The sequence below is a fragment of the Heterodontus francisci genome, chromosome 25 (assembly GCF_036365525.1).
Source record: "Heterodontus francisci isolate sHetFra1 chromosome 25, sHetFra1.hap1, whole genome shotgun sequence".
NCBI classification, from domain to species: domain Eukaryota; kingdom Metazoa; phylum Chordata; class Chondrichthyes; order Heterodontiformes; family Heterodontidae; genus Heterodontus; species Heterodontus francisci.
The window spans coordinates 54,697,177-54,724,997 of NC_090395.1; the positions used below are offsets into that span (position 1 = coordinate 54,697,177).

At 41.6% G+C, this 27,821-nt stretch overlaps 1 protein-coding gene across 1 annotated transcript in view; it reads right to left on the bottom strand.

The window, feature by feature from the left end:
- Window positions 1-1,713: 1,713 nt before the first annotated feature.
- elapor1 (endosome-lysosome associated apoptosis and autophagy regulator 1) overlaps window positions 1,714-27,821 on the bottom strand; it is a 105,896-nt gene continuing 79,788 nt past the window's right edge. The window contains exons 17-22 of the mRNA XM_068057700.1: window positions 26,995-27,094; window positions 23,903-24,004; window positions 22,459-22,585; window positions 16,612-16,790; window positions 10,777-10,939; window positions 1,714-1,782 (exon numbers count right to left, since the gene is read on the bottom strand). Of these exons, the coding sequence (XP_067913801.1) occupies window positions 1,714-1,782; window positions 10,777-10,939; window positions 16,612-16,790; window positions 22,459-22,585; window positions 23,903-24,004; window positions 26,995-27,094 (740 nt within the window). The remainder of the gene's footprint in view (window positions 1,783-10,776; window positions 10,940-16,611; window positions 16,791-22,458; window positions 22,586-23,902; window positions 24,005-26,994; window positions 27,095-27,821) is intronic.

Genomic DNA, 27,821 nt, shown 5'->3' on the forward strand with positions numbered 1-27,821 from the left:
GAACAATATGTACAACCTTCACTAAGATAGACCAGCAAGCGTCCCTATTGAACTCCTTCATTTATTTCAATAAATACAATTCACTTGCCCATATGCACATGCTGGGATAGGGAAAGTGCCCTGCTAAGTAGTTGCACAGTCTCTGTCCTGCTTTCTTAAAACAGCCTGCCTGCTTCCTGCAAATGCTTATGCTGGCTTTTTAGCATATGCATCACAACAACAAAAGCAATGATTGAAACAAACCTAATGCTGGAGGTTTTAACGTTACTCAATTCAACAGGGAAAATGTTATCAAGCCCATACTGTGCTACCACAAAACCTGTAGGTGGGAGTTTCAGAAGTTGGCCCGTTAAAATTCCTGGTGTTATCTATTATAAAGATGCTTCAGGTTTTACAGTGATTAGTTTCCGAAAGATTTCTGTTTGGTGGCCATGCCTTTAGCTGACTAGGCCTTCAGCTTTGTAATTCCCTCGCTAAACCTCTCCACTCTTTAAGACATTTCTCCTGAACCAAGCTTTTGGTCACTTGTCCTCATATCGCCTTTTGTGGCCTAGTGTCAAATATTGTCTGATAATTCTCCTGTGATGCAGCTTGGGGCATTTTACTATGTTAAAGGTGCTTTACAAGTGCATTATTGCTGTATTCAAACTGCAAAAATCTGCTCTTCACCTCTGGGTTCCTGCAAAAGACAGAACCAGAGTCTTCAGGCGTAGTGCACCACGTGAGCATGCAAGTTTTCAAACTGACCCCTTCTGTGAAATGCCAGTTTCTTTATAAGGGATGGCAGTGTTAAAAACTTTGAGAACAGCGAGGACTCATTTTATATCATGAGAAAGTAGAATTATTCAGCACCAAACAATAACGTTCTGAAAATCTTATCAGGAAAGCAACTGACTGCTTTACTGATGCATGTTTACTGATGTTCAAAATCATTAAACTCCAGACATTTCACATTATGAGGCAGCCAAACCTCTTGGGAAGTGGGGAAATGGGAAAGGATCTGCTACTCCTGGATATTTTCGATTTTAATGCAGCTGCAGTGCTACTGTTGTGGCATTTGGGTTTTGTTTCACTGGAAGCATGTGCGGTGTACATTGATTGACGCAGAGCACATATAATTCAGATAGGGTGCACCGGTGTGCCTAAGTAAGGTGGTTCACATTAAAAGGTTTGCTGAAGGCTAAGGAAGAGAATTATCAACTCTTGTCATCAAACCCTATTCAGATTGTGATCAAATTAAAAGCAAAATGATATTTGACTCATTGGCTGCCTTCAACAAATTAAAAATACTTTACAGTGCAGTATTTTCAAAATGGACTAGTGACGTCTTGGAGCTGATGGATCTTTAAGTTTCATTACTTTATGAATAGCTGAGAGCTGTATTAAAATCAAGTCCTGCCTAATTCTTGAATCTGGGACAAACAAGAATTGATCTTAAGTGGTCCCATAATGTATAATTATGATTGTCATTAATCTCCAGTCCCTTTAAAGATTTGAACATAAATTACTCCTTTTGAAATCTTTGTAGTACATAGATCATACAGTAGTAAGGCCATTACGAGGCAATTTTTATACCATTCATACAAAACGATTCTCATTTATATTTTACATTATGAAAGCTCGTTTTTAAATAAACTGTTCTTAGTTCAAATATGTCTCATAAAGGCCACTTCAGCGAGCTAGTTAACAATGTAGTGCATGTAAAAGATCATGTTACATGTCCATGTCTGCTGATCCTGAGGAAGATTTCAGTGGAACACAATCAAAACCATCTGGTGTTCTCTGAAATTAGAAAAAAATTGCAAAATTTGACATTGAGACAAAGGCGTTGCAATTGCGAACATGACAGGAGTTTTGTAAAACTGATTATTTACCCATCTTTGACCCCTATTCACAAAGGCACTGAACTCAAACTGCAATTTTCTGCCATTCTTCTGTAAATAGTTACAGTATTATTGCAGATAAAAGCAAAACTTAATGGACTGTGGCCCTAATGCATAGAAAATACAGCCCCACATAAAACCAGCTGAGATTACAAGCCCACTATATCTAAATAGCTTCCAACACCATTCAAAATACACCACATAATAGATTTTCTGAATCCTCACCTAATTCAGGCATTCAGCCTGTGTTTTTCCAGTAGATGCTTCCAGTGGTAAAAGCATCTTGTTGGGGCAAGGACTTGGAAAATCTACCCTCATGTGTTACTCAATGCAATCAACTATTACAGAACTCTATTTTGAATAAAATCTTTAAAAATTGCTTGCTATGGGAGGAAAAAAGACCAGATTACTCACCTGAAAATTATTTTGAAAAATGACTTTTAAGAGCATGCATAAAAATAATCCAATGCATATTACTTAAGTGACACTGTATTCATAGATGTTTTGCAACAAACAGGTCTGCTTTTATAATTATACTCTTGAATGTTAGTATGGGCTGAACCCGAATAGTGTTATATTAAAAAAAATCATTCTTTTGCTGTCCTGATTTTTAGTTTTTTGCCTCCCAGGTTTATGCTTCCCTTTTACTGCCCACATTATTGAGATTCTTCACCTGTCACTTTGTATATTCTCTCCTCCCACACTGTAAGGAAGGGGGAAAAAAGGAAATTAAGTAGAGGAAGGAACCTTTAAGAAAGAACTGCAAATAGCAAAAAAAAAAGAAACCAAAGCCTAATGAAAGAAAGATAAATGTTCCACAAACAGCAATGAGATAGTGACCAGATAATCCTTCTCTTGTAATGTTGGTCGAGAGATAAATACTGGCCAGGACACTGAAGTGAATTCCTCTGCTCTTCTTTGAATAGTATCATGGGATCTTTTAAGTCCACCTTAAAGCATAGATAGGGTCTCGTTTTACTGTCTTATATACAAGACAGCACCTTGGACAATGCAGCACTCCCTCAGTACTACACTGAAGAGTCAGCCTCGTTGTAGCATCTGCAGTATTTTGCTTTAATTTTCAATACTTGAGGCTCTGGAGTGGTACTTGAACCCACAAACTCCTATCTCAGGAGGTGAGAGTGCTACTACTGAGCCAAGGATGATGTTAATTCTAAATTAATTCTTGATGAAGCCTCTCACATGCTGCAGGCAATATTTAATCAGCCACTCTCAATTTGCGTGAGCAACGCATAAAATCTCCGGGCTGGATTTTGTTGAGCACCTGACTTGGGCTCCATGGTGGGAGGGGGTGCTGAAAGATCACAGCCGCAGCGGACCACCACGGAGCCTGAGGCTGGGAATGCCAGACCCGATTTTCCCGGATGCAGGGAAGCTCCATGGCAGCACATCCACTGCTCTGCAGTGGGACCCAGATTTCAATATCCAAATCACCTATTCAAATACATTTAAGTAGAAACCGGAGTGATCTTACCGGCAGTTCTGGATCTTCCACACGATGTGCGGCACTCCCACGCCTTCACTTTCCCATCCAGGGAAAGCTGGCACCACCGAGGTGAGGAAGGTGGAATCTGTGCATCTGTAGTGAAGTTGAGGGGGGGGGGGGGAATGTTGGGAGGTAAAGGGATCAACTCTGCATTGTCAGTGTAGTAGCGGGGGGGCGGGTGGTGGTGTTGGGGGGTGGGAGGGTTGAAATCTGTACTTAGGTCAGTTGGGGGATGAAAGGGGTCAACTCTGCAGTTAGTGCAGTTGGGATGGAAAAAGGGTAATCTGGGCTTTTCTGGTATATTGTGGGGGAGGGGCAGGGTCAAACTTTATTTTTTGTTGCAGTTGGGGAGGGGAGATGGGGGTCAACTTTGATCTGTCAATGCAGGCCTGGCAGCCCTTTAAAAATGGTGCCAGCGCCTGTACAGAAACAGGTGACACCGTTGATGGCATCGCTGAGGCCACCTCAGCCACGTGATTGGGGGCGTGGCATGGCGGCACACAGCCTGCACATGCAGGCCGCTATTCTTTTAAAATTCAGCCCACTGTGTGTATGTATTGCCTCCAAATATGGTAAATGCTGGAAAACTGAAGGATAACTATAGGATACATTTAGGTTGAATTCTGGATATTATGGTATAATTCTGAATAGTTCAGCATTTCGATAGCTAAAATATTACAGCTTCCTTTAGAGTTATACAAATGGACTGAAACACTACCACATTAATTAGAAAAGAGAAATCCAGTATCTCATAGGGGATTTGCAAACGCAGAGACTGACATGATTTATGGCATGATTGTTCTAAGCAAGTAAAAAGCATGCAATAAGGATTACAACTTTGAATACTATTCACAATGCTTTGTCAAATAGGGTTTATTTAGAAATAAGATAAACACTCTGCTTCAGAAAGGCTTCAGATTAATTTGCAACTGCTCAACTGTAATAGTTGTTTACAAACCTCCCAAAATCCTCTTATCTATGCCAACCTCTTGAGTGATAGTGATATTATACCCTCTTCATTTTTGTACATGCAGAAAGATTTTCTAAGTTTTTTTCTTATTTCCACTGCAGCTAAAAATTAAATACCTCTACTGACATTTGCAAGGTCTATATTTTGCCAGTTTTTGATCAACAAGAAATTAAATCCAAACATTGAAATGCTGTAGTAACAATACATCTTTACATGGCTTTATCTTCAATGGAAGATAAGAAATGTAATTTCACATTGTTGATGGGTATGACAAAAGGAACTGAGCTTTGGAAGAGATAGGCAGGTGATAACATACAATGTATGAACACAAGAGGAAGAGAAGAGGCAGAAATGAACAAGTATCTCAGAAATTGAAAGCCATCTGACTTGGCAGAATGTATAAAAAAAGTTAGCTCATGAATGACAGAGATTGAAGCTCAGACATGAAAACCAAGAAACATAGGAAAAAGGCAATTAGAACAAGAAGGTAGATGCCAGAAAAATCAGAACAAGATTTAAGTCATGGTATGGAACTCAGATGTTAAAAAATAAAGTTTGGTGTTGCAATATTGAAATCAGGATTTGTATTTTCCATATTTCACTGGAAAGATTTGAAGATGGCCCATAGCAAGAACAACATTTTTTGTGAAGGCAATGTGGCAGTGTCATGTAAAGGCCCGCTACCCGACCAGAACCCGATGGGACCCAACGACATGTGTCGGGTTTGGGTCGGGCCCCTCTTCTGGGTCTGGCCGGACACACATGGTAAGTGCTCTGCTGTTAAGTATTAAAACGAGAAAAAAACCTTACCTGAGCTGGGAGTCCGGGACGTCAAGCAGGGAAATGGAGTCTGCGCAGTGAGCGAGTAATGTCTCTATGACGTCATCACGCACATGCTGCAGCTTCCTGGAGGTTCCGAGTCGGAGGGTAAGTAAAGGGATGGTTGGGTCAGGCGCAGGGAAAATTGGAGGGACTCAGGCCTGGTCGGGCTTGGGTCTGCTGTGGTTTGGTCAGGTTTGGGTCGGGTTCTTTTTCCCCGACCTGAGCAGGCCTTTAGTGTCATGCTCGGAAGGAGCTGTGATAAAATAAACAATGAATTGGGGGAATTATGAAAATAAAAAGTCAATTGTTAAACTGAACCACAAGAACATGGACACTTGTACATTAGACAAAAATGGAATAGCGGTCATATGACCCCCTCTTGTATTGACAATGTACATCTCCGTCTGTTGAAGATGAAACTCACTAACCTCATCTGAAATAGCTCTGGGGAGAACCCACTGAAATTAAAAGAAGCACCGTTGCATATTGATGACTCTGATCTACATGAAGGAACTAACAAAAGGTTCTGGAGACAGACTTACTCACAGCCCAAACCAGAATAAATAGGATTGAAGTAGCACCATTATAACAGAATGATCCTCATTCAGACATCAACATGGTCTCTATATCCTGATCCATTGTGTGATCACACCAGGGGAGAGGGCCATGTGTCACCTACCAGAAACTTAAATGTGATGGATTTTTACCTTAAAAGGGTAACTCACTGTGGGGGAGAGAGAGAGAGAGAAAAAGAAAGAGAGAGAGGGAGATCAAGCCAAGACCACAGAAAGCCAGTTTCCATCCATAGGCTGTGAAGGAGATCCAGCAAAGCAGAAGAACCCTGCTGAACAAGAACTGAACAAGCACTACAGCAGAGAAATTACAAAGTGACTTTGAAACTCTCCATTCACGAAGGTAAACCAAATTCACAACCAACTTTGGGCTGAGTTTTATCCACTAGAACTCTACAACACCTCAGCTGCAGGCGACCACTATCCAACCTGTGAACTGCATGTGACCTGTTTCGTAGGGCAATAATGTGTGCGGCTAAACATGTAAACAAGCCCACAGCAGGGAAGTAAGGATGTGCTGAGACAGCTATGTGGTGTAACTGAACTGTAAAGGGGAAGTGGATGTATTAACACCTGCGAGGTTTGATGAAAGCATGTTTAAACTCACTGCTAAATTTGTAACAGACGCGCCATGAGAGCTGGTTGCTTGGAGACTGGGGGTCGGCGGAGTAAAGTAATGTCTTGTTATCAGACAAGGGCGGGAGAATGGAGAACTAGCTATGCAATGTGGTGAGAACTTGAGGGATGAGGCTACCAAAAAGAAGTAGATGTCAAAACTGGTGAAAGGTTGACCGACTGTGGCTGACGTAACGCGCCCACGGCGTTAGCAACAGTTGATTGACTGATCACTGTACATCAGGTAGTCAGGTCCGGCCCATCCTGAGCTGATCACACAGGTAACCTGCATGAAACAGGGTATAGGAAAGCATGCTCCGAAGTGCTAGCTAGCTTGCTAGCTCAGGACTAAGTAGTCTGATCAACTACTTGGAGAATCGGAAGGGGAGGACTGATCGCCTGCTCCGTTCCGACTCTCGAATGAACCTAAGTAACCTAGCTTACGTGGACGCGTGAGTATAATCTCTGTTGAAGATAAGATTTTGAAATGCTGAATAAACGTGCTATGTGTGATAATTAATTTGGTAGTCTTGAGTTGTTGATACCCAGAGTAAACCTCCAGACCAGGACCAGTAGTGGGGATAGGCTACACAGCAAGTTCAAGACTCCAAACATCCAAGCCTACAACTTTAAAAAGACTTTCCGCCCGAGTAGACTCAACAGTATTCTGTAAACAGTAAACTCTTATATCACCTTGGACATCAAAATGCGCCCTATCCTTTTCTCTCTATCTATTCTTGTGTATGCATGTGTGTGGGAATATGTGAATGGGTGAAGGTTGCGAACATTGAGAATTGTTTAAAAAGAAATAATTATTTTCCTTTTTTTTTTACACCCATAAGAAAACCTGTCATTTGTCTGTTTACTTGACCCAAAACACTCAGGGACTAATGCAGCATTTTTTAACAAACCATGATTGCGGTCAGTTGGGAGGTGGAAAGTGGAAGCCACCCACGCCACTTACCACCTGTCCTTAACAGTAGGATTACCAACACAAGAAGATCAGTCCCTCATTTGGCTGAATTTCAAATTTCACCTGTATTGCTATGGGAAATACAGCCTGGGGTGGCAGGGGAGGTGGGGTGGGTGGCAGGGGAGGTGGGGTGGGGGGCGGGGGCTGGCGGTGGGGGGGGCGGTTGGTGGTGTAGTGGTGGAAAGCAAATTGAAAAAGGCTGCTCCTGCATTTCTGACTGGCATAGAGTTTGTAGCAGGTCATTTGTCTGCCCTGTCATAGGAGAAGGAAGGCCCACAACTCCAAGGAACTGGCAAGAACTATATCAATTTCACACAATCAATAACGAATTTATTTTACTGAAATAGTTTTAACTAATGAAGCAATTAAGATGTAATTTTTTTAACCGCTGTTTATAAAAGCTCTGGAATATGAATTGTGAACTAACGAACATATATACAACATATACAAGGACGGCACAGTGGCGCAGTGGTTAGCACCGCAGCCTCACATCTCCAGCGACCTGGGTTCACTTCTGGGTACTGCCTGTGCGGAGTTTGCAAGTTCCCCCTGTGACTGCGTGGGTTTTCGCCGGGTGCTCCGGTTTCCTCCCACAGCTGAAGACTTGCAGGTGATAGGTAAATTGGCCATTATAAATTGCCCCTAGTATAGGTAGGTGGTAGAGGGATACGGGATTAGTGTAGGATTAGTATAAATGGGTGGTTGATGGTCAGCACAGACTCAGTGGGCCGAAGGGCCTGTTTCAGTGCTGTATCTCTAAATAAAATAAATCTAAATAAATATCAGTTAGGAACAGGAGTAGGCCACTTGGGCCCTCGAGCTTGCTTCGCCATTCAATAATATCATGGCTAATCTGATTGTAACTTCAACTCCACATTCCCGCCTACCCCCAATAACCTTGCACTTCCTTGCTTATCAAGAATCTATCTACCTCTGCCTTAAAAATATTTAAAGACTCTGCTTCCACTGCCTTTTGAGGAAGAGAGTTCCAAAGACTCACAACCCCCCAGAGAAAAAACTTCTCCGCGTCTCTGTCTTAAATGGGTGATTCCTTATTATTAAATAGTGACCCCTAGTTCTAGATTCTCCCACAAGGGGAAACATCCTTTCCACATCCACCCTGTCGAGACCCCTCAGGATCTTATAAAAGAGTCATGTTAGAACCAGGGAAGGAACGAAGAGTTTACAATGAGCATTCACTGTACTTTTAAGTACGGGTATCCGTTTATATTAGTACAATAAACTATCCATAGAGGCAATGATAAATATTTGACTTCAGTTGTTTATATGAGATAATTGCAATGTATGTGTGTGGTCTGTGAAGACCTATTATTGGCTGCACATCCCTCAGTGAATCAAAATTTAATTTTTAGTTATCTACAAATCCCTCCAAGGCCAGAGCTTATGCTACTTCTGCAACCCCATGATCCTCTAACTCCAGCATCCTGTGCATCTCCCTCTCCTGCCACTCTGTTTTTAGTGGCAAGACCTTCAGCCAATCAGTGCATTATTCTTTGTAACTCCTCTCCAAAGTCTCTGACTCAATACCTCCCTCGCCAACTTAAAAGCCTTCTCAAAACATGGCTCTTCAGCCAAAATGGTCATCCCTCCTAGCACTCCCATAAAGGCTTAGTAAAGCCTAGACCTTTTCTCCTTTGTGAAGCATGTTAACAGGATTTTCTAACTTAAGGATACGATATGCAAGCAGCTTATGCACGTAACAGTGAGAAGTGAACTTGACATGTACATGTTCATGGGATTGAAAAGTAATCAAAACTAATTGTGTTAGAATTTACTATTGTTCTAAACATTATAATGTTACAATTACTGATAGAATCAAAGAAAATCTGTTGGTTTACCCCTCCCCATTGTCACTGCACATGATCAATTTCCATCAATCATTAGCTTGATTTTACCATCTGATTTATTTGTTTCTTTCCTCATCCATTGCTATCTAAGTGGAGGACACTGAGCTTCAGTCTAAGACTGTGTTCCTAGGGCAAAACATTCTTCTATACCAGGATCATGAACATAGGAAGACTAAAAAGAAATGCAGACAGTCCAAATGTAAAAATATGCACTTACCACAAGAAATAGGAGCAGACAGAAGTATATCAGAAGACACATCATTAAGGGTTAGTAACATCACTTAATTTCATAGTCCAAAGCTAATTGTTAGACAGTCAACACAATGGAAAGATAAGTATTCCTTCTACCCAAGTGCATGACTAAATTATTTCCACAAGTACATAATATTCTAAGAGATATTTACAATGATCTGTGTCATTAATAAAGGCGACAAAATAAATGGCAATACTGCAGGCCCTACCACATGATTCAATGCACCCTCAGGCCAATGCCACCCCTCCCTTTCTAAAACTTTGCCAATTTTCCTGTAATTGTGACAAGATAAAGTTCACAATTGGTTCAATTTGGAGCATTTTCTGCTAAGGGTGCACATGAGCCAGACAGACAATCAGAAAGATCCCACTTTCAAGTCCTGGTCTATGTTGAATTAGCTAACCTCAACCAGCATGACAATAAGGATGTTACCATTGCCCTCAGTGTTCCTGAGCTAGGGAGGGGACAATGTCAAGCCTGCTCATGGCTGCTGTCCAATGGCTCTTTTTCATAAATGTGCGAATGTGGACATCAGGTCAGGATTAGTATCAATTATGATACACTGCACAGTCAAACAACCTGCTGGCCTATGTTTTTGAAACTACACATGAAGAATAGCCTGTTGGACAAGATACTGGACAAGCATTTCATCCCTATTAAACTGTTTTGCAGGGCCCCCCTGATATGAGCAAGATGGCCGTGGAGGCAGAAAGTAGGCCTGATTGGCCACTTAGGTGGCTCAATTGGGCTCCTGACGGGTGGCCAATCTGCCACCTTTCCCACTGCTGGCAAAATAGTATGGTGGTGGGAAGACATCGGGCACCTCCCCAACACATTCACGTGCCATTTTGCTAGCCTTTCCACCTCCCAGCCTGTTGCCAAAGGCTTTTGGTAAATGTCCGGCCTGTGAGTACATTCCACATCCTAACAGATACAGGTAGCCGCATTTAAGGCACTAAACTAGTTTCAGGCTTCAGATTTATGGTGAATCTAATCTTGTTTGTTTTTGTCTTGTGTTGTCGAAGTCCCATCATTTTCTACATCACAGTTAGAAACAAGAATTTCACCCTATTAATTCAGAGCACTTCCAAAACTTGGCTGAGTTATATTTTGACCCAATGATAGGAAATTTCAATGAAAGAAATAAAAATATAGATATTAAATAAATGAAAAAATGTTGCTTGATTACATTGTGTTAAACAACAATTTAATTATCGAACAGTACTTAAGTATAAAATAAAGAAAATGTATAATAGCTCGTATTACTAACCAAATACTTGTCAGTGCAGTTAAGTCATCAAATGGCAACATACCTTAGTCGTGATTGACTTTATCTTTCCAAACAATGATCTTTTGTTCATGAAAATCAGATCATCTTCCAGGTCTTCACCTTCCATTATAGCACAGCTATCCACTCCTGGCAGTTCACCATCCTTAGCACCATTCATTACCAGTTTGGAGTATTTGTACTCTAACCTAAACACAATGCAAGTACAACATTAAGTGTACATAAAAATCTTACTTTATATGGCTTTTAAAACTTATACCATCTAGAATGTTTAACATCCAATCATATTGGAAATCGGAAATTTCTGATTAGTGTCTTCTAATAACATTTGAGACAAATATTTTATATAATTAAGGGAATGGCAAACACCATGCTATCGTTCTGGTATCCTACTTAGAATCTGTGCATTGAATAATATTTATTTATTGAAGTCTGCTATGTTTAAATAACTGTTTACAGGCATTTAATATACAAGTGACCTAACTCAACAGAGTGACTTAACTGTTCAAATCATTTAATATTTAGTGTTTGATACCCCTGGCATGCACTTTGTTCTGTAGTCTATGGGCCAGATTTCATTCCAGTGACGGGGGTCCCGGTGGCGGGCTGGAAGGCATGGGGAAAACGCTCGCCATCAGACCCCCGTTGCAAGTTAATGGCAGGCAGCCAACTAACTGCCCGCCATCGTGGACGCAGTCCCTTTAAGTGACGAGCTCCCACCTCCAGAGCTGCTAGCCAATCGGAGGGCCGACAGCTCTGCAGTACCGGCAGTAGCTCACGGGGAACCGTGGCCACTGCTGATACTGCAGGAGGCCTGCAGTGCCAAAGATGGAGATCCTGGGATTCAGGTGAGTGGGATCAGGGTTGCCAGGGCCAGTCAAGCAGACCCCGGCGAATGGGTGGGGGAGGGTGTTGGTGAGGGTGGGGGGTTCTTGTCTGGGGTGGGGGAAGACTTCACCACCAGGGCAGCCCTCCAGGAGCCATGAATTGCCCCCAAAGGAGGGTCCTGTCACCCCCCCCAGCCCCACTAGGAGGCCGCCAGATCTCACCTGATGGCATTTACCGTGCAGCAGCAGGCCCTTCTGTCTTCCACAAAATTGGAGTGGAGGCGGGAGGCTGCCCTTAATTAGCCTGGGGTGGCTTGGCCATCCTCAGCCTTCCCTGCCCCTCCTCAGCCTTCCCTGCCCCAGACAAAAAGGCAGGGGGATAGGACAATGTCGGGCATGCCGCCCCTTGCCATTTTGTTTATCTCCACCCCCTCCCCTCCCCTCACCCCACCTCCGTTCCTGTCTCCAAGGGCAGGATTTCCACACCAATGAATATTTATGTAAATTATTCAATTTTGTTTTTTCCATTAGTTGATTTCTGCAGCACTTTCTTGTAATGTTCCATGCATTACTTTAGTCAAATCAGACCAATTTCTATTCAGATTATGTGCACATTTAATGTTATTAAAATGCTGTGTGAGATGTGGGTTCAGGACATTTTTTTGAATATCTGAATTAAGGACTCATTCATGGAGCAGTTCCCAAATAAAAGCCCAAAGATTTACAGCACAGAAGGAAGCTATTTAGCCCAACACATTATTACTGACTTTTTGTTAAAGCCCTCCAAAACTAATTCTGCACTTTCCCCAGCCTTATATCTCCCTGTGCTTCAACTATTTATCCAATTTTCCTTTAAAAATTCATAGAATCACAGATTTGATGCAGTGCAGAAGGAGCCCATTCAGCCCATCATGTCTGCACTGGGTCTCTGAAAGGGCAACACCCTCAGTTCCATTCCCCTCCCTTCTCCCCATAACCCTGCACATTCTTCCTTTTTCATATAACTGTCCAATTCCCTTTTGAATGCTTCAATTGAACCTGCCTCCACCACATTCTCAGGTAGTGCATTCCAGACCTTAACCACTCGCTGCATGAAAAAAGTTTTTCCTCATGTCACTTTTTCTTCTCCTACCAAATACTTTAAATCTATGCCCTCTCATTCTTGATCCTTTCACAAGTGGGAACAGTTTCTCTCTATCTACGGGGCAGTGCAGTGGCCAGCACCGCAGCCTCACAGCTCCAGAGACCCGTGTTCGGTTCTGGGTACTGCCTGTGCGGAGTTTGCAAATTCTCCTTGTGACCGCGTGGGTTTCCTCCAGGTGCTCCGGTTTCCTCCCACATGCCAAAGACCTGCGGGTTGATAGGTAAATTCGCCATTGTAAAAAAAAAATTGCCCCTAGTGTAGGTAGGTGGTAGGAGAATTGAGGGAAGGTGAGGATGAGAGAGAAAAAAATGGGATTAATGTAGGATTAGTATAAATGGGTGGTTGATGGTCGGCGCAGACTCGGTGGGCCGAATGGCCTGTTTCAGTGCTGTACCTCTCTAATGACTACTCTGTCCAGACCTCTCATGATTTTGAATACCTCTATAAAATCACCTCTCAGCCTTCTCTTCTCCAAGGAAAACAGTCCTGACTTCTCCAATCTATCTTCATAACTGAAATTCTTCATCCCCGGAACCGTTCTCATGAATCTTTTCTATACTCTCGCCAATGCCCTCATGTCTTTCCTCAAGTGTGGAGCCCAGAATTGGACACAATACTCCGGCTGAGGTCGAACTAGTGTCTTATACAAGTTCAACATAACTTCCTTGCTCTTGTGCTCTAAGCCCCTATTAATAAGCCCAGGATGCTGTATGCTTTATTAACTGCTCTCTCAACCTGTCCTGCCACCCTCAATGACTTATGCACATACACACCTAGGTTCCTTTGCTCCTGTACCCTCTTTAGAATTGTACCCTTTATTCTATATTGTCTTTCCATGTTCTTCCTACCAAAATGAATCACTTCACATTTCTATGCATTGAACTTCATCTGCCACCTGTCTGCCCATTTCACCAACTTATCTATGTCCTTTTGAATTTCTACACTGTCCTCACAGTTCACAATGCTTCCAAGTTTTGTATCATCTGCAAACTTTGAAATTGTGCCCTGTACACCAAGGTCTAGGTCGTTACTATAGATCAGGTAAAGCAAGGGTCCCAACACTGACCCCTGGGCAACTCCACTACAAACCTTCCTCCAGCCCGAAAAACATCCATTAACCACTATGCTTTGTTTCCTGTCATTCAGCCAATTTTGTATCCATGTTGCTACCATCCCTTTTATTCCATGAGCTACAAGTTTGCTCATAAGTCTGTTGTGTGGCACTGTATCAAACGTCTTTTGAAAGTCCATGTACACCGCATCCACAGCATTGCCCTCATCAACCCTCTCTGTTACCTCCTCAAAAAACTCCAGCAAATTAGTTGAACATGATTTTCCCTTAAGAAAGGGTGGCGCAGTGGTTAGCACCGCAGCCTCACAGCTCCAGGGACCCGGGTTCGATTCTGGGTACTGCCTGTGTGGAGTTTGCAAGTTCTCCCTGTGTCTGCGTGGGTTTTCCCCGGGTGCTCCGGTTTCCTCCCACAGCCAAAAGACTTGCAGGTGATAGGTCAATTGGCCGCTGTAAATTGCCCCTAGTGTAGGTAGGTGATAAGGAATATGGGATTACTGTAGGATTAGTATAAATGGGTGGTTGTTGGTCGGCACAGAATCGGTGGGCCGAAGGGCCTGTTTCAGTGCTGTATCTCTAAATAATAAAAAAAATCCAAGCTGGCTTTCCTTAATTAACTTACATTTGATCATGTAACTATTGATATTGTCCTGAATTATTTTTTCTAGAATTTTCCCCACCACCGAAGTTAAACTGACTGGCCTGTAGTTGCTGGGCTTATCTTTACAACCTTTTTGAACAAGGGTGTAATGTTTGCAATTGCAATAGGTTCTGCTGAAACCAATCACTCTGACAAAGCTTTCGATACTCCATCAACTTCCTTTATAATGAAATTTCTCGTAATCTCTTTTCCCGCTCAGTGATCATTTTAAATTGATGACCTTTCATCACTGGCTCTCCAGTCAAAGGAAGTATTTTTTCTCTATTCAGTCTTATCAAAACTTTTAATAATTTTAAAACCTTCAATTAAATAACCCATTAGTCTTCTTTGCTCCAGTAGAATTAGTCTCAGTATCTCAAGTCTCTTCTTATCACTGTAGTTTCCAATCTTTGGTATTATTCTGGTGAATTGACACTGTATACATTCTAAGGCTTTAAAGTCCTTTCTATAATGGGGCATCCAAAACTGCACATGGTACTGTAACTGTGTCCTATCGATTGCCTGGTACACACTTATTACCTTATTGCTCTTGTACTCTTTGCCCCTATTTATAAAACACAATTGGACTTTTATGTCTTAATCTGCCTGCACTCACATTTTCAAAGAAAAGTATTTTCACTGCCAGCTCTATCTATACCTCCTGTCATGCAGGTCCCCACCTGCCAAGAATGAGGCACATTCATTTCGCCACATTGACATTAAATTTCAAATTGTTGCTGGGAAGAAGCGAAGGCCTGTTGCAAGGAATTGCCAGGCCCCTTGCCAGAAGGACATTTTTTGCATAGTAACAGACACTGCTTGGAACAAAGGACCAGTCCCTGCTCCCATTACACAGAACAGACGTGGTCGGACCAGTTTAGTCACATGGCTGTTGCAAAATTTGAACTGAGTTTTAAAATGGAGAAAAAGTGTGTGAAGACAGAAAGCTCCTGACTCCTGGATTGAGAACATCTCTCTCTTGTCTGCCCCCAACTCTTTCTCACCGGCTTCGGAATCCATTGAAGACACATGAACCGCAAGAGAGACAAGTCTCCTACAGTGAACAAGGTTTAAGAAGAATACTGGGCCCCAATAAAAAGCAAGAATTACTTCCAAGCAAGGATTCTACAGTGAGCTCGAAAAATCTTAACAACTCTTCAGATATTGCCTCAAACCTTTCCACTTATTTTTTCTTCTGCTCTTTTCTGTCCCTATCAGCATATGTGTATTACGTATGCATGCTAGCGTGGGAACGTCTTGTATCCGTAGGTGTTAACCGAATCAGAGTTTAAATTTAATAAATTTCACCTTTCTTCTTTAAACCTAAGAAAGCCTGTTTGCGCTCATTTCTTTACCTTATAATTGGAAAGCAGTGAACAAGGATTCACCAAGGGGGAGCTCAAAACATGGTGTGTTTAAAAAATAAAATCCTGCTACAGTAAGACCAGGTGAAGGCTGAGAGGAACCTTTAGACACCTTTCCTGGTCGTAACACTCCACACCCTTCCATTGAGAATATAATCCTATTCCTCATTTTTCCTTTTCAACTCTACCCTTTGATGTATTTCTATTTAGCCTTGTAGGAATAAGGCTAATATTTTGTACTTTATCCATTTCAAATTTGAAGATTCCCCACTGCAAATCTGTTGGTAAATCCTGTTGGTAAATTTTCAATCCAGTTAATTTGACCATCTCTTTTCTTATCTCATCGAACTTTGCCCTTCTTCCCATCTAGCGCCTTTATCATAGACTTTTCATTAGCCTGTTCTATTTTCACAATGAACCTGGCTATGCGGTGATCACTAGTTCTCAATTTCTCCCCTACTTTCATAGCAGTTCTTTATCCCACATAATTTCCCATAATTAAATATGGACTTGTTGACTAGAAATAAAATGATCCAGGATGCAGCCTTGCTTCTAAAAAGTATTCCACATTTTGACCATATACATTCCCTTTATCCAAGCCTACCTTGAGATAATCAAAACTACCCAATGTTACTTGCCTGTTGTTCTGGCCTAGCACTCTGAACAAATCTCCCCCTCTAGCTCATCTCCATTGTTTGGCAGCCTGTGATACACACTGAGAATCGTTCCTTTCTCTTCACATTCCTTAACTCCAATACTATTTTATCTGAAAACTTTTAACTGAAGATTCCTATTAAGTAATATTTATTTACTCACTTCTGATTTTTCTTATAAAAGTAACATGTTGTAGTGATTAATAAGCAGGCCGTAATTGTCCCTGTGATTATTCCAATCTTCAAGAAGAAGTCGACTGTCTTGCATGTTGTCACTTTTTGGTCTGGCAATGCAACACCTTCTTTGCAGAATTTCGGCTTCCACCACACATAAGTAGTTTTCTGTCAGCAGAAATAACAAGCAAAAGCACTATAAATAGTGTTTATGCTATCTTCTCAACCTCAATAACTTACCAATTTAAGTTTTTATTAAATAGGTTTCAATAGTGTTTTCCACTTCAGGACAGCATTCTCTATTGCACCTGCATAGCATTTTCTAGTTCACATATCGTAGGGGTCTTTGAATGATATTGGTAATTGTGCCAAGACATGCCATATGTGGCACAGATTTTTGCGTATGACAACTAGGAGCTGGATTGAAGTGTTCAAACTCATTTCATGTGGGCTTCTTTCAACCTGCTGTCTGATCAGTTGACAAATGATTTGAATCCTAATCCCAGAGGTGAAAGGCCTGTGTCTAACCCACTGCATCACCTCTTTAAAATGTTAATTTCTGATATGATACTGCAGTCTAAGTGTTTGGAGGGAACACCAGACATTCAGTGACCATATGAAATGGGCCCTTTGTGGGTGGCTTGTTGGGTGCTTCATGATGCATTCATCATGTTTTTACTCGTAGTGAATAGGGGCTCTGTTTTCTTTTGGGTGCTTCGTTAATCTGTGTTTCCAACTTCTTAAAGCTGCACCCCATCTATTGTCTAATGTTTGACCAGGGAACTGTCATTGTTTATAAGAGCCATTGCAATTGGCCCAGATAAACCTCTTTATTTGCAGGTTCTGAAGGAGGAGAAGCATGCATGCTCCCACTCATGTATACAAGCCAGGGCAATAGGTATACCTGACAATATTTGCACATGAAGACCACCATTCTCCAAGGAGGCCCTGACAAAACTTTCCACTGTCCTGCAGTGAAATAGTGAAGCCATTTCCAGAATGGGGGAAGCTTTGTCAGTGACTATCAAGGTAACTGTTCCTTTGTCTTTTTATGTTCCAGGCCCTGCCATTCAACCAGAAAAGATAGGTGTGAAATCTCACAGCTACATCATGCAGGTCACAGATGATTTTACCTGTTCCTCTGTGTTCATGAAGATCACGGAAAGCAGGCAGCAATAGAAAAGAACCCTGCACATTTACTGTTTTGCTGTTTTCCCAAAGTGCAGAGCGTTAGTCAGGACGACGATCCCCAAGGCCACTCCTTTAATGAACACAAAGGTGTTCCACTCCATGACTGTGCAAGTTGTTGGTGGCCACACTCGTGGAATCATGCACAGTATTGGCCAATACCCTAGCTAACTAAACCACAACTGCCAATGCATCTGGACCCCGAGTGCCTTAGCGTTTCTCCCAACTAAATTATTCTGTCCCATTCCAAATGGAATCTCACAGCACGTTAAGAGTATTAATTAAGTCAAATTTAATTTAGTCAAACTATGTAGCTGTGTTCAGTGTGTTATATCCAAGTGATTTCTTTCAGTGGCAGTGTATGGTGCATGTTTTCTACTTTCCACCATGTGCTTCTTCCAAATGTTTTCCCAGTGGAATGAGTAAGTGAGGTTGATAGCCACTGAGTGTCAGTATCTGCCTCTAGGGGTTAAATTTTCAGGGCCCCTGAAGGTGGGAACAGAGGCAGGGGGTCCCGGAAATACTGGCACTGGCTGGCGTGACAGTTGCAGGCGCCGTTCCCGGCACCAGAAATGTTCACCTGGGCCATAGTGGTTGGTGGGGGGGGGGCGGGAGGGGAGGGTGTGGGGGAAGGGAGAGACAGGAATCACACTATCTCCCCAGTTGAGACCAATTAATGCAGTTTAAAAGCTCGTTAAGAGCTGGTCAAGGATGGTGGGTGAGATTTTTAAAGGATCGCACGGGTTATATGCGCCTTGAAAAACAGATCAGCTGAAGGGAGGATGGTACCGAGTGGGGCCCCAGAAGAGGGTCAGTGGTGCAAAGGGGATCTCAGCAATTGGTAAGGGAGTGCTCTTGGCACTGCACAGCTGGCAGAGAGAGGGCGCACTCAGCACCCGGGCATTGAACAGGGTCAGAAACCATCCCCCACCCCCCCCCGGCATCATGGGGGGAGAACAGCAGCGAGCAAGGCTGCCAAGCACAATTGGGCAGTGACTTGGCCAGAAGGAAGGTTCCAGCTGGCAATGGGGGCACAACTCTCAGATTTTGGGACCAGTGATAATGACAGGCAACTCCCTCTGCAGGAAGTGCAGAAGTCAAGCAGCAGAAGGGGATGGGAGAGGAAAGAGGCAGGAAGTATGGGAAGGCCAGGCCTTACAAACGACGTAAAGCAGTTTTGTGTGGCTCAGGAACACCTTAAAGCATCCCAAGCCAATATGAAAAAAATGGGCACACAAGAATGCAAAATCCTGCAATTTTCAACCAGGGGATGAAGTATTGGTGTTGTTACCATTACAGGGAGAACCATTAAAAGCACGGTTCAGTGGCCCATATAGAGTGATCAAAAGAGTGGGTAAGGTAGATTACTTGATTAAAGCAGCTAAAAATTCTGTTTAAAAAACAAGCAGTGGACTTAGTGATAAATCTGGAAAAAAGCTACTTCAGAAAAGCAAGAGTAACTTACCTCAGCCACATAGTGGGGCAAGGTACAAGCGTTAGTAGAGTTCCCTATCTCTAAATCTAAATGGCAAATCATTAGGTTTTTAGGGATGTGCGTTTTTTTTACAGGAAATTTGTATGGAATTTTAGTACTGTGGCTGCTCCAATAACTTAGTTGCTACAAAAAAAGGAAAACAAAGTAGATGAATGCCAGGCAGCTTTTGAAAACCTAAAGACAATCTTAACTAATGAACCAGTGTTGGCTGCTCCAAATTTTGCTAAACCCTTTAAAATAACAATCGATGGTAACGATCTGGGGGTTGGTGCAGTCCAATTGCAGGATGACGAATCGGGCATAGAGAAGCCAGTAGAGTACTTTTCAAGAAAACTAAATTGTCATCAAAACAAGTATTCACTGTGGAAAAACATTAGGACTTTTGCTGGCACTCAAAAATTTTTAAGTATATGTCCGCCAAGACTATAAAGAAATACTAATATACACTGACCATAACCCATTAATGTTTGTGGAAAAATTTAAAAACTGAAATGCTAGAATATTTAGATGGAGTTTGTTGTTACAGCCTTATCATTTGAAAATTGTACAATTTCATCGCCGACGCTTTGTCACGAATTTAATCACGTTAACTTATATGGATGGCAATGGGATAAAGAAAATGCTGCAAATTATCAATAGAGTGAATGGTGCGTGAATGCGATAAAATGTTAGTCTTTTTTCTGTTTCTATTTTTTTTGCATTGTAATGAAATGCATTTTTAAGAATGGCTTTTCTTTTTGCCAAGGGCAAAGGTGTCATGGACTTGTATTATTTATCTCCTCAGATTAAAACAGTGTGCTTTTAAGACTCTGTTAATAACAGTGTGCCTTTAGGACAGGGAGAGAAGTTTTGGATTTCTGGGACACAGTGTGCCACAGCTGCATTTTGTTACCCTTGGCCACAGCAGGTGAGAGAGGTCACATGGTATAATGTTTCTATTTGACTGTGTGTAAAACTGGCAAAAACTGGTCTGAACCAGTTTTGTTTGGAGACTCTCCAGTGAGGCATGCTACTGAAGAGCTTTTTATTTTCTCTCAGCAAAACTTCTACAGGAAGCTACCAGCCGAGTTGATTGCCTGTTAAGGAGGAAAAAAAGCCCTTTCTTTCAACAGACCATTTGGTATTGCTGAAGGAACTGTTGATGCCTGCTGCAGCTGAAAAGTTTAAAAGCCTATCAAAAACAGACTGCTTCATCAAATCTAAGTGAAGACTTCGAGTAGCATTTAATTATATTCATATTAGAATACCTCATCCATCAGGAACATAACCCACAATGACTTACTTATTTATTTATTCTTAAGAAACAGCTAATTTTTAAAAACACCACTTTTAAAACCGGTTGACTACTGTTATTTTTGAGCATATGTTTGTGAATGGGGAAGTTAGGTTAAAATAAGAAGCTATAAGGTCTTTAAACATAGGTTTATCTTAATAGTGTTTAGGATTTAGTTTTTAATAAACAGTTAATTTATAGTTGTCTGTTTTATTCTGGGGGTTACTAGAGTGTTTAATTTGGCTGTTTTCCAGTTGGATGCAGAAAACTTTAACATGCAGTGACCTATGGAGTTACGGGACTGAATTGATAGTGTGTTGCTCCCACCACGGTCATACCATAGGATACAGGAAGCAATATTTTTTAATGAGATGTAGTTTACAGAGAGTGGAGGGTCGAAGACCAGCCAGGACACCACTGCAATAATTGAATCTGGAGGTGCAAAGATACGAAGGGGAATTTTAGCAGCAAATGGGCTGAGGTAGGGTCAACTTGGAGTTGAATAAGATACTAACATTGCAAACAGATTCAACCTGAGATTAGGACCAGGAAGAACTGAAATGGTGGTAAATGAATGTTTCAAAATTCCCAATCTGGCATGGCTAACTTAATCACTGCATTGATGAGCAGCTAGAGAATGTTGAACCTGAGATTACAGTGGATATTCTCTCATTCAAGCAATGCCACTGCCAAGTCCTTTTAGTCCTGTTGGCATTTGCTGCCTTGAACGAGAGTTGTCTCCTGCCCTTCAAATAGTAAAATATTTGCTTTCAAGGCTGAATTGAGGCTGTATACACTAGGAATCATAGGGATTGTCATTTGGTAGCACAGAAATTGAGTATTGCTGAAAATAGAGACATGTTGTCGAAGTTTTTTGTCTTGGACTCATCAGGACGATCCGCAAGAATATCAATGTAAGGGAAAACAACAATTTTATACTGTATGAGAAGACAGTGTTGATTGGTTGGCAAGTGGACTCTGATTGGTAGAGGCATTGCCTTGGAGAGTGCACCAGTTTGGTCAGTCACCATTCACAGTATAAAAGGGCATCTAAGCTGAGTCTATGGACCTCGCCACCAATCACAATGGCCGTCTGCTCCTGCAGGTAAGTGGAGGTGTTGCAGTAACATTGAGCTTCCACTTTAGGACAGGGGGGTGAAGATCACCTCACTTACAATTACAGCTTGACAGTGAAGGTGGAACTACTCTGCATTTGGCATCTGCTCACCCAGAGTCAGTGTAGCCAGTTCAACAGGTCACTTCCAAGTAGGCATGCCACTGCCTGCAAATGTGGGTGGGAATGTTCTGATAGGGAGTGTAGCCAGATTTGCCTGCTCTTCCAGTTCTAAAGATTCCCTCTGGTAAATTCATTATCCCAGTATTGTGGAGAGCAAAAATATGACAGTGACAAACACTTGATGCAAAGCTTCCTGATCAACTAAATAGGAAAAGCAAGCAAAAAAATCATTCTGAAATGACTTCAAAATGCTGCTACAAATTTTAGCACAGGGCTCTTCAAATGTATTTCCATTAACAGCAGCTTCTCTGGATGCCCATTTTATATGGGAGGTGGGAGGTAGATGACTGAATGCTCAAAATTGAGAAAATGTGTAGATGCCAGATGGTCTAATTATAATATAATGAGCTGCAAAAAGACAGATACTTCTTTTCCGATTACAAACCTCAAACAGATATTGAATGGGAGCAAACCTGGCAAAAATGGATTTCAGTCTATTTTCCTATGGCTGACATCCATTAATTGGACACCACCAATCAGACAATCTACTCTAAGATGTGGTCCCATGAGAAATTCACAGTCCACCAGTTAGTAACTGGCATTTCAACTCATCCACAATGACAGAGCAGTTCCACTTTGATACCTGAATTCCATTAATACATGCTCCCACTATCTCGTGGTAATCACTCGTTGAACAAAGAGGACAGGCCTCTGCTGTTTCCCACAGGAAGTGAAAGGTACAACCGTCACATGTTCCTTCTTGGCATTTTCTGTCAACATAATAAAATCATTAGAGTAAACAATACAGAAATTTTTTATAAAAGCGAATTGAGATGATTTTCACCCACAAAAAACTAGATTATTTAACGACTCCACCAGAGCTGACAACACGTTGTGAATTTATATCAATTGGCTGTTTAATTGTATTCAGGTCATGGGCATTAACTGGGGATTCACCTGTGCTCATATATTTCAGTGCAGCCTGAAACTTTGATTGTTGGATTGGAGGTGCACAATATGTAATGTGTCTCTGTAAAAAGAAGAGTTTATAAGTGCATAAAGACTAGGCTCCAGTTCCATTATTCACTGCCTGGCTATTTGGGTGGATTTTTCAATCTGCTGCACAGGCATAAACTGGAATTGCAGATCGCCGTCCAATATAGAAACCACCCAGTTTCCACTTCCATTGAAGATCTACCCCAGGCTCTCAGTTTGGTTTTGAAGTGTGACCTACTTTCATATATATCACTTCTAAGATAAATAAATAAATTCCATATATTTAAGCAGATCTGTATTTTGTCCCATTTCTTTTTGTTCATAAATCTCATTCCGAACATTTCCTTGAAGTTGACACGTTTGACTTACAGAACTTGTATCCCTGGTACCTGGCAATCTGGGTCAGAATGCAACAATTCCTGTTCAGACTGAAGTTGCCACTAGAGGTCACTTTAATTTAAGCCTGTAACTGTCTCAAGCTGCTGTTTAAAACTTTTTTTGAAGTGCTATACTCATAAATTATACTTTATCGGTTATTTCCATTGCACTAATGCTAAAAATGTGGCGCCACTGAATGGTGGAAGACAAACTTTCAAATGAATGAAACATATGCTTCAAATTTATTTTGTACTTTGTCCTTTTCCTATGCTTTGTTCAATTTTCTGCTCTTGTTGCCAATCATTAAGGCTATAACGTGACAATGGAGATGTACCAGTTTTCCCCATGGCGAAACATCTAAGTGAGCATTCACAGATTCATCATGAATATTGTCGGCTGATAGACCATCATCCACCACCTGGATACAACCCTGTTTCACTGTGATTTGAAGAAAGCACTTCAGTTGCTATGATACAGAGCAGCAAATGGTACACTGCTTTTTACATATGAATGATTCCTCATGCACAAAAGATGCTTTTCACACATCAGTACCTGGACAGCTGAGAACTGTCTGTTTATTGATGGTGTTTTTAAATTCAATGCGATCGAGAGATACATTTATAAACGTGCACAGTATTATAATAAACAGTCTAATTTTGGGGGTTAGGATGTAGGCAACAGCCTTAAAAATATTTAAGAAACAGAGGCACTACCTTGGCACAGAAATGACTCCTGAGCCGACCTTTGCAAGACTGCATCTCAATCTTACTGTGGATGCTCTCCCATTTTTACAAGTCTGTGTTGATTCAGTAGACCTGCATAATATAAACAAAGTCTCATCCAATTCAATCTGTTCTGTAAAATGTTAATGATGAGCTTAAATTGAGCAATCATTTGAGAATGTGAAGTGAACCAGTGGCAACGGTAAGTTAACAATTGGAATGGGAGTTGGTGGAGAGCTTACACAGTATAATATGGACTGCTCATCCCAACATATTCAGACATGTACATAGCCACAGGGGAATATTGACAGGAAATGAGCAGAAAACCAAAGGTGATTGGTATATAAAGTACACGTTCAGAGACTTAAGGCAAAGCAGATAGAGTTGTAGTAGCACTGGTTGATGAGCTGGCAATTAGAGGGCATAAATTTAAGATCATTACCAGAAGGATGAGAGGAATAAGAAAGATATAAGTAAGAAATAACAGAATGATTTTTTATACAGAATTATATTAGAATGTACATCACAGAAACAAGCCATTCAGCCCGACAGGCCATTATTTATGCTCTACCCAAGTTCCTTCCCACCCCTCTTCATCTAACTATCAGCATAATCTTCTATTCCTTTCTCCTTCATGTACCTAACTAGTTACCCCTAAAATGCATCTATGCTATTTACCTTAACTACTCCATATGCCAGCAAGTTCCACATTCTAGCCACTCTCTGGATAAAGAAGTTTGTCCCAAATTCCCAATTGGATTTATTAACATCAATCAAATACTTATGATCCCTAGTTTTGGACACTCCCACACCTGGAAACATCATTCCATGTCTACCCCTGTTAGGGGCGGCACAGTGGTTAGCACCGCAGCCTCACAGCTCCAGCGACCTGGGTTCAATTCTGGGTACTGCCTGTGTGGAGTTTGCAAGTTCTCCCTGTGACCGTGTGGGTTTTCGCCGGGTGTTCCAGTTTCCTCCCACAGCCAAAGACTTGCAGGTTGATAGGTAAATTGGCCATTATAAATTGCCCCTAGTATAGGTAGGTGGTAGGGGAATATAGGGAAGGTGGGGATATGGTAGGAATATGGAATTAGTGTAGGATTAGTATAAATGGGTGGTTGATGGTCGACACAGACTAGGTGGGCCGAAGGGCCTGTTTCAGTGCTGTATCTCTAAATAAAATAAAATGTTTTCAGAATTTTAAAGGCTTCTATTAAGTAATCCCTAACTTTTCTTGGGACATGGAATTCCCCACTAGAAACATTGTTGGAAGCAGAAACCATAACAGCATCTAAAAGGGAAGTGAATAAGTATATAAAAAAGTCTTTAAGAAATATTGGATGGGGGCTTGACCAAGTTGATAGCACTTTCAGAGAGCTGGCAAAGGCATGGTGGCCTGAATGCCTTCCTTCTGTTCTGTAAAATGCTTTGATTCTCTGCTTCCTCTGTAAGTTTTGCTCAAAGAAGATGATTTTCCTTGGACTTCTGATGTTACAGCCTGCTCATATTGCAACACAGATTAAAAAGCGTGTCACCTGAAGTGGAAACATCCATGTTCTTTGGCTAGCAACAGATTAAACATTCAAAGCCATTATACCTTTTTCCCCAAAAATATACTATATTCATAAAAATCTGTAAAAAATACATGACAATATAGTTCAAAACAGCACCAAGTTGACATTCCAAAAAGTGCAAAGGAAATCAGTTTTCTTTAATACAAGATTGAGTTGCCTCACAACCCTTCCATTCCCTTTTACATGCCATGTACATTTTACAGCAAACTCATAATTGGTGTATACAGCCCGAGGGGTTTCCCATGGGTCCTGCCCCTCAGTTCACTTTGGTGGGGGGATCTTACACTGTGGTCTTTCCCCATTGAGCCTTTGCAGCTGCTGCCCCAAGCTTTAGTGCGTCCCTCAGCAAGTAGTCCTGGACCTTGGAATGTGCCAGTCTGCAACACTCGGTTGTGGACAACTATTTGTGCTGGAAGACCAGCAAGTTTCGGGCAGACCAAGGAGTGTCTTTCACCGAATTGATGGTCCTCCAGCAGTAGTTGATGTTTATCTTGGTGTGCGTCCCTGGGAACAGCCCGCAGAGCACAGACTCCTGTGTTACAGAGCTGCTTGCGATGAACCTCGACAAAAACCACTGCATCTCTTTCCACACCTGCTTTGCAAAGACACATTCCAGAAGGAGGTGGGCAACTGTCTCTTCCCCACCACAGCCACCTCGAGGGCAGTGTGCGGACGGGGTGAGACTCCGGGCGTGCAGGAAGGATCTGACGGTGGGGGGGGGGGGGGGGACCCTTCTCACCATCTGCCAAGCTACGTCTTGGTGCTTGTTTGAAAGTTCTGGTGATGAGGCATTCTGCCAAATCACTTTGGCAGTCTGCTCGGGAAACCATCCGACAGGATCTATCATCTCCTTTTCCCATAGGGCCTTGAGGACATTCCGTGCAGACAACTGCCTGATGGATTGGTGGTCAAAAGTGTTTTTCTGCACAAACATTCCCACGAAGGATAGGTGAAATGGCACGGTCCAACCGGATGGAGTGTTCCGTGGCAATGTGACCAGACCCATCCTCTGCAACACAGGGGACAGATAGAACCTCAGCACGATGTGACTTTCTGATTCTCTATAGACCAACAAAACAGGATAGCTCTTGTTCACCTGCATGAACCACAACCAGCACTCTTGCTCCTCCTGGCTCCACATTAAGGTATTTTTTTAAACTTACCTTTTTGGTAGCAGCCTCCAACAGCCCCTCTAAGGATTGCTGGTTAGGCTGCATATAGATTAGGTAATCCTGAACGCACGGGCCCAATGCTTGTTGCATTCAGGAAATAATAATTTCTGGTTTGCATACTAAAACAGGCAGGAGGCCCCTTATTTGTATATTCAAGGGATCTGATCCTTGTTTTAAGCAACTACTAGGGTGGCCTCAATAATGCCTGAACCAACAGGCAACATTCGAATGTGGGAGATTGGATACCAAAATTGATGAGGTCCAATTTCACCCCCATTATTTCTATGACACTCAAGAATTTAACTATTCTTTGCGTAGTCAAACATAAATTACTTACCTGTAAAAGAAGATTATATCAGGCAATGTTTTGTCTTTTTTGATAGGAAACAGGTCAGCGTCAGCAGTGATATTATCTATTGTTGTTTCAGTGGTCACTCCTGAAAATATGAAAGAAAATGTCTTTTAAAAAAATGTTAGTTTTAGGACCAGGTGTTGAAGACTGGATACGATGGATTGGTCATCCATAGCATCCATCAATGGAAGAAAAAGGTTTGTATTCTTTAAAATAAATACAACTCCAAGTTAGCTTGGCCAAACTCTGGGACATATTAATCACACCGTCCCCTTCTTGCAAAGATGCCTCATTATTCTTTTAAAATTGAAATATTCCCTGATTAAATGAAAAATACTAAAAATGATTATTGTTTTATTAAAAATACTGCTCCTAAATCAAAGCTTATACTTGATTTATGAATATATTGATTTCAGAACATAGAAAGCTGGGAAACTTCCTTCTTTTGTACTTCATGTGGCAGCTGTGCAATGTTACAGTGGTTGTGTAAGGTGTGATGGGGAGGTAGACAATATTTTTCAGTTAAATATTTTGGATATTTAAATTGTCATAATCAGCTGTATGGACGTTGGCTCACAACAGAATTATAATAAAAATCACAAGGTGCCAGAAAATCTGATACATATTTAACCATATTTTTCAATATTTATGGTATTTGACTTGAGATTTAAAGAGGGCATGCATTTCAAGATAACAGCCATTTCGGCTTTGACATTAAGATAACAGATAAAGAGATTTCACATCCATATGTTAGTATGTGTTTAAGTTCTCACATGCGAATACCTGCAGAGTGTAATTTAACATCTTTACCT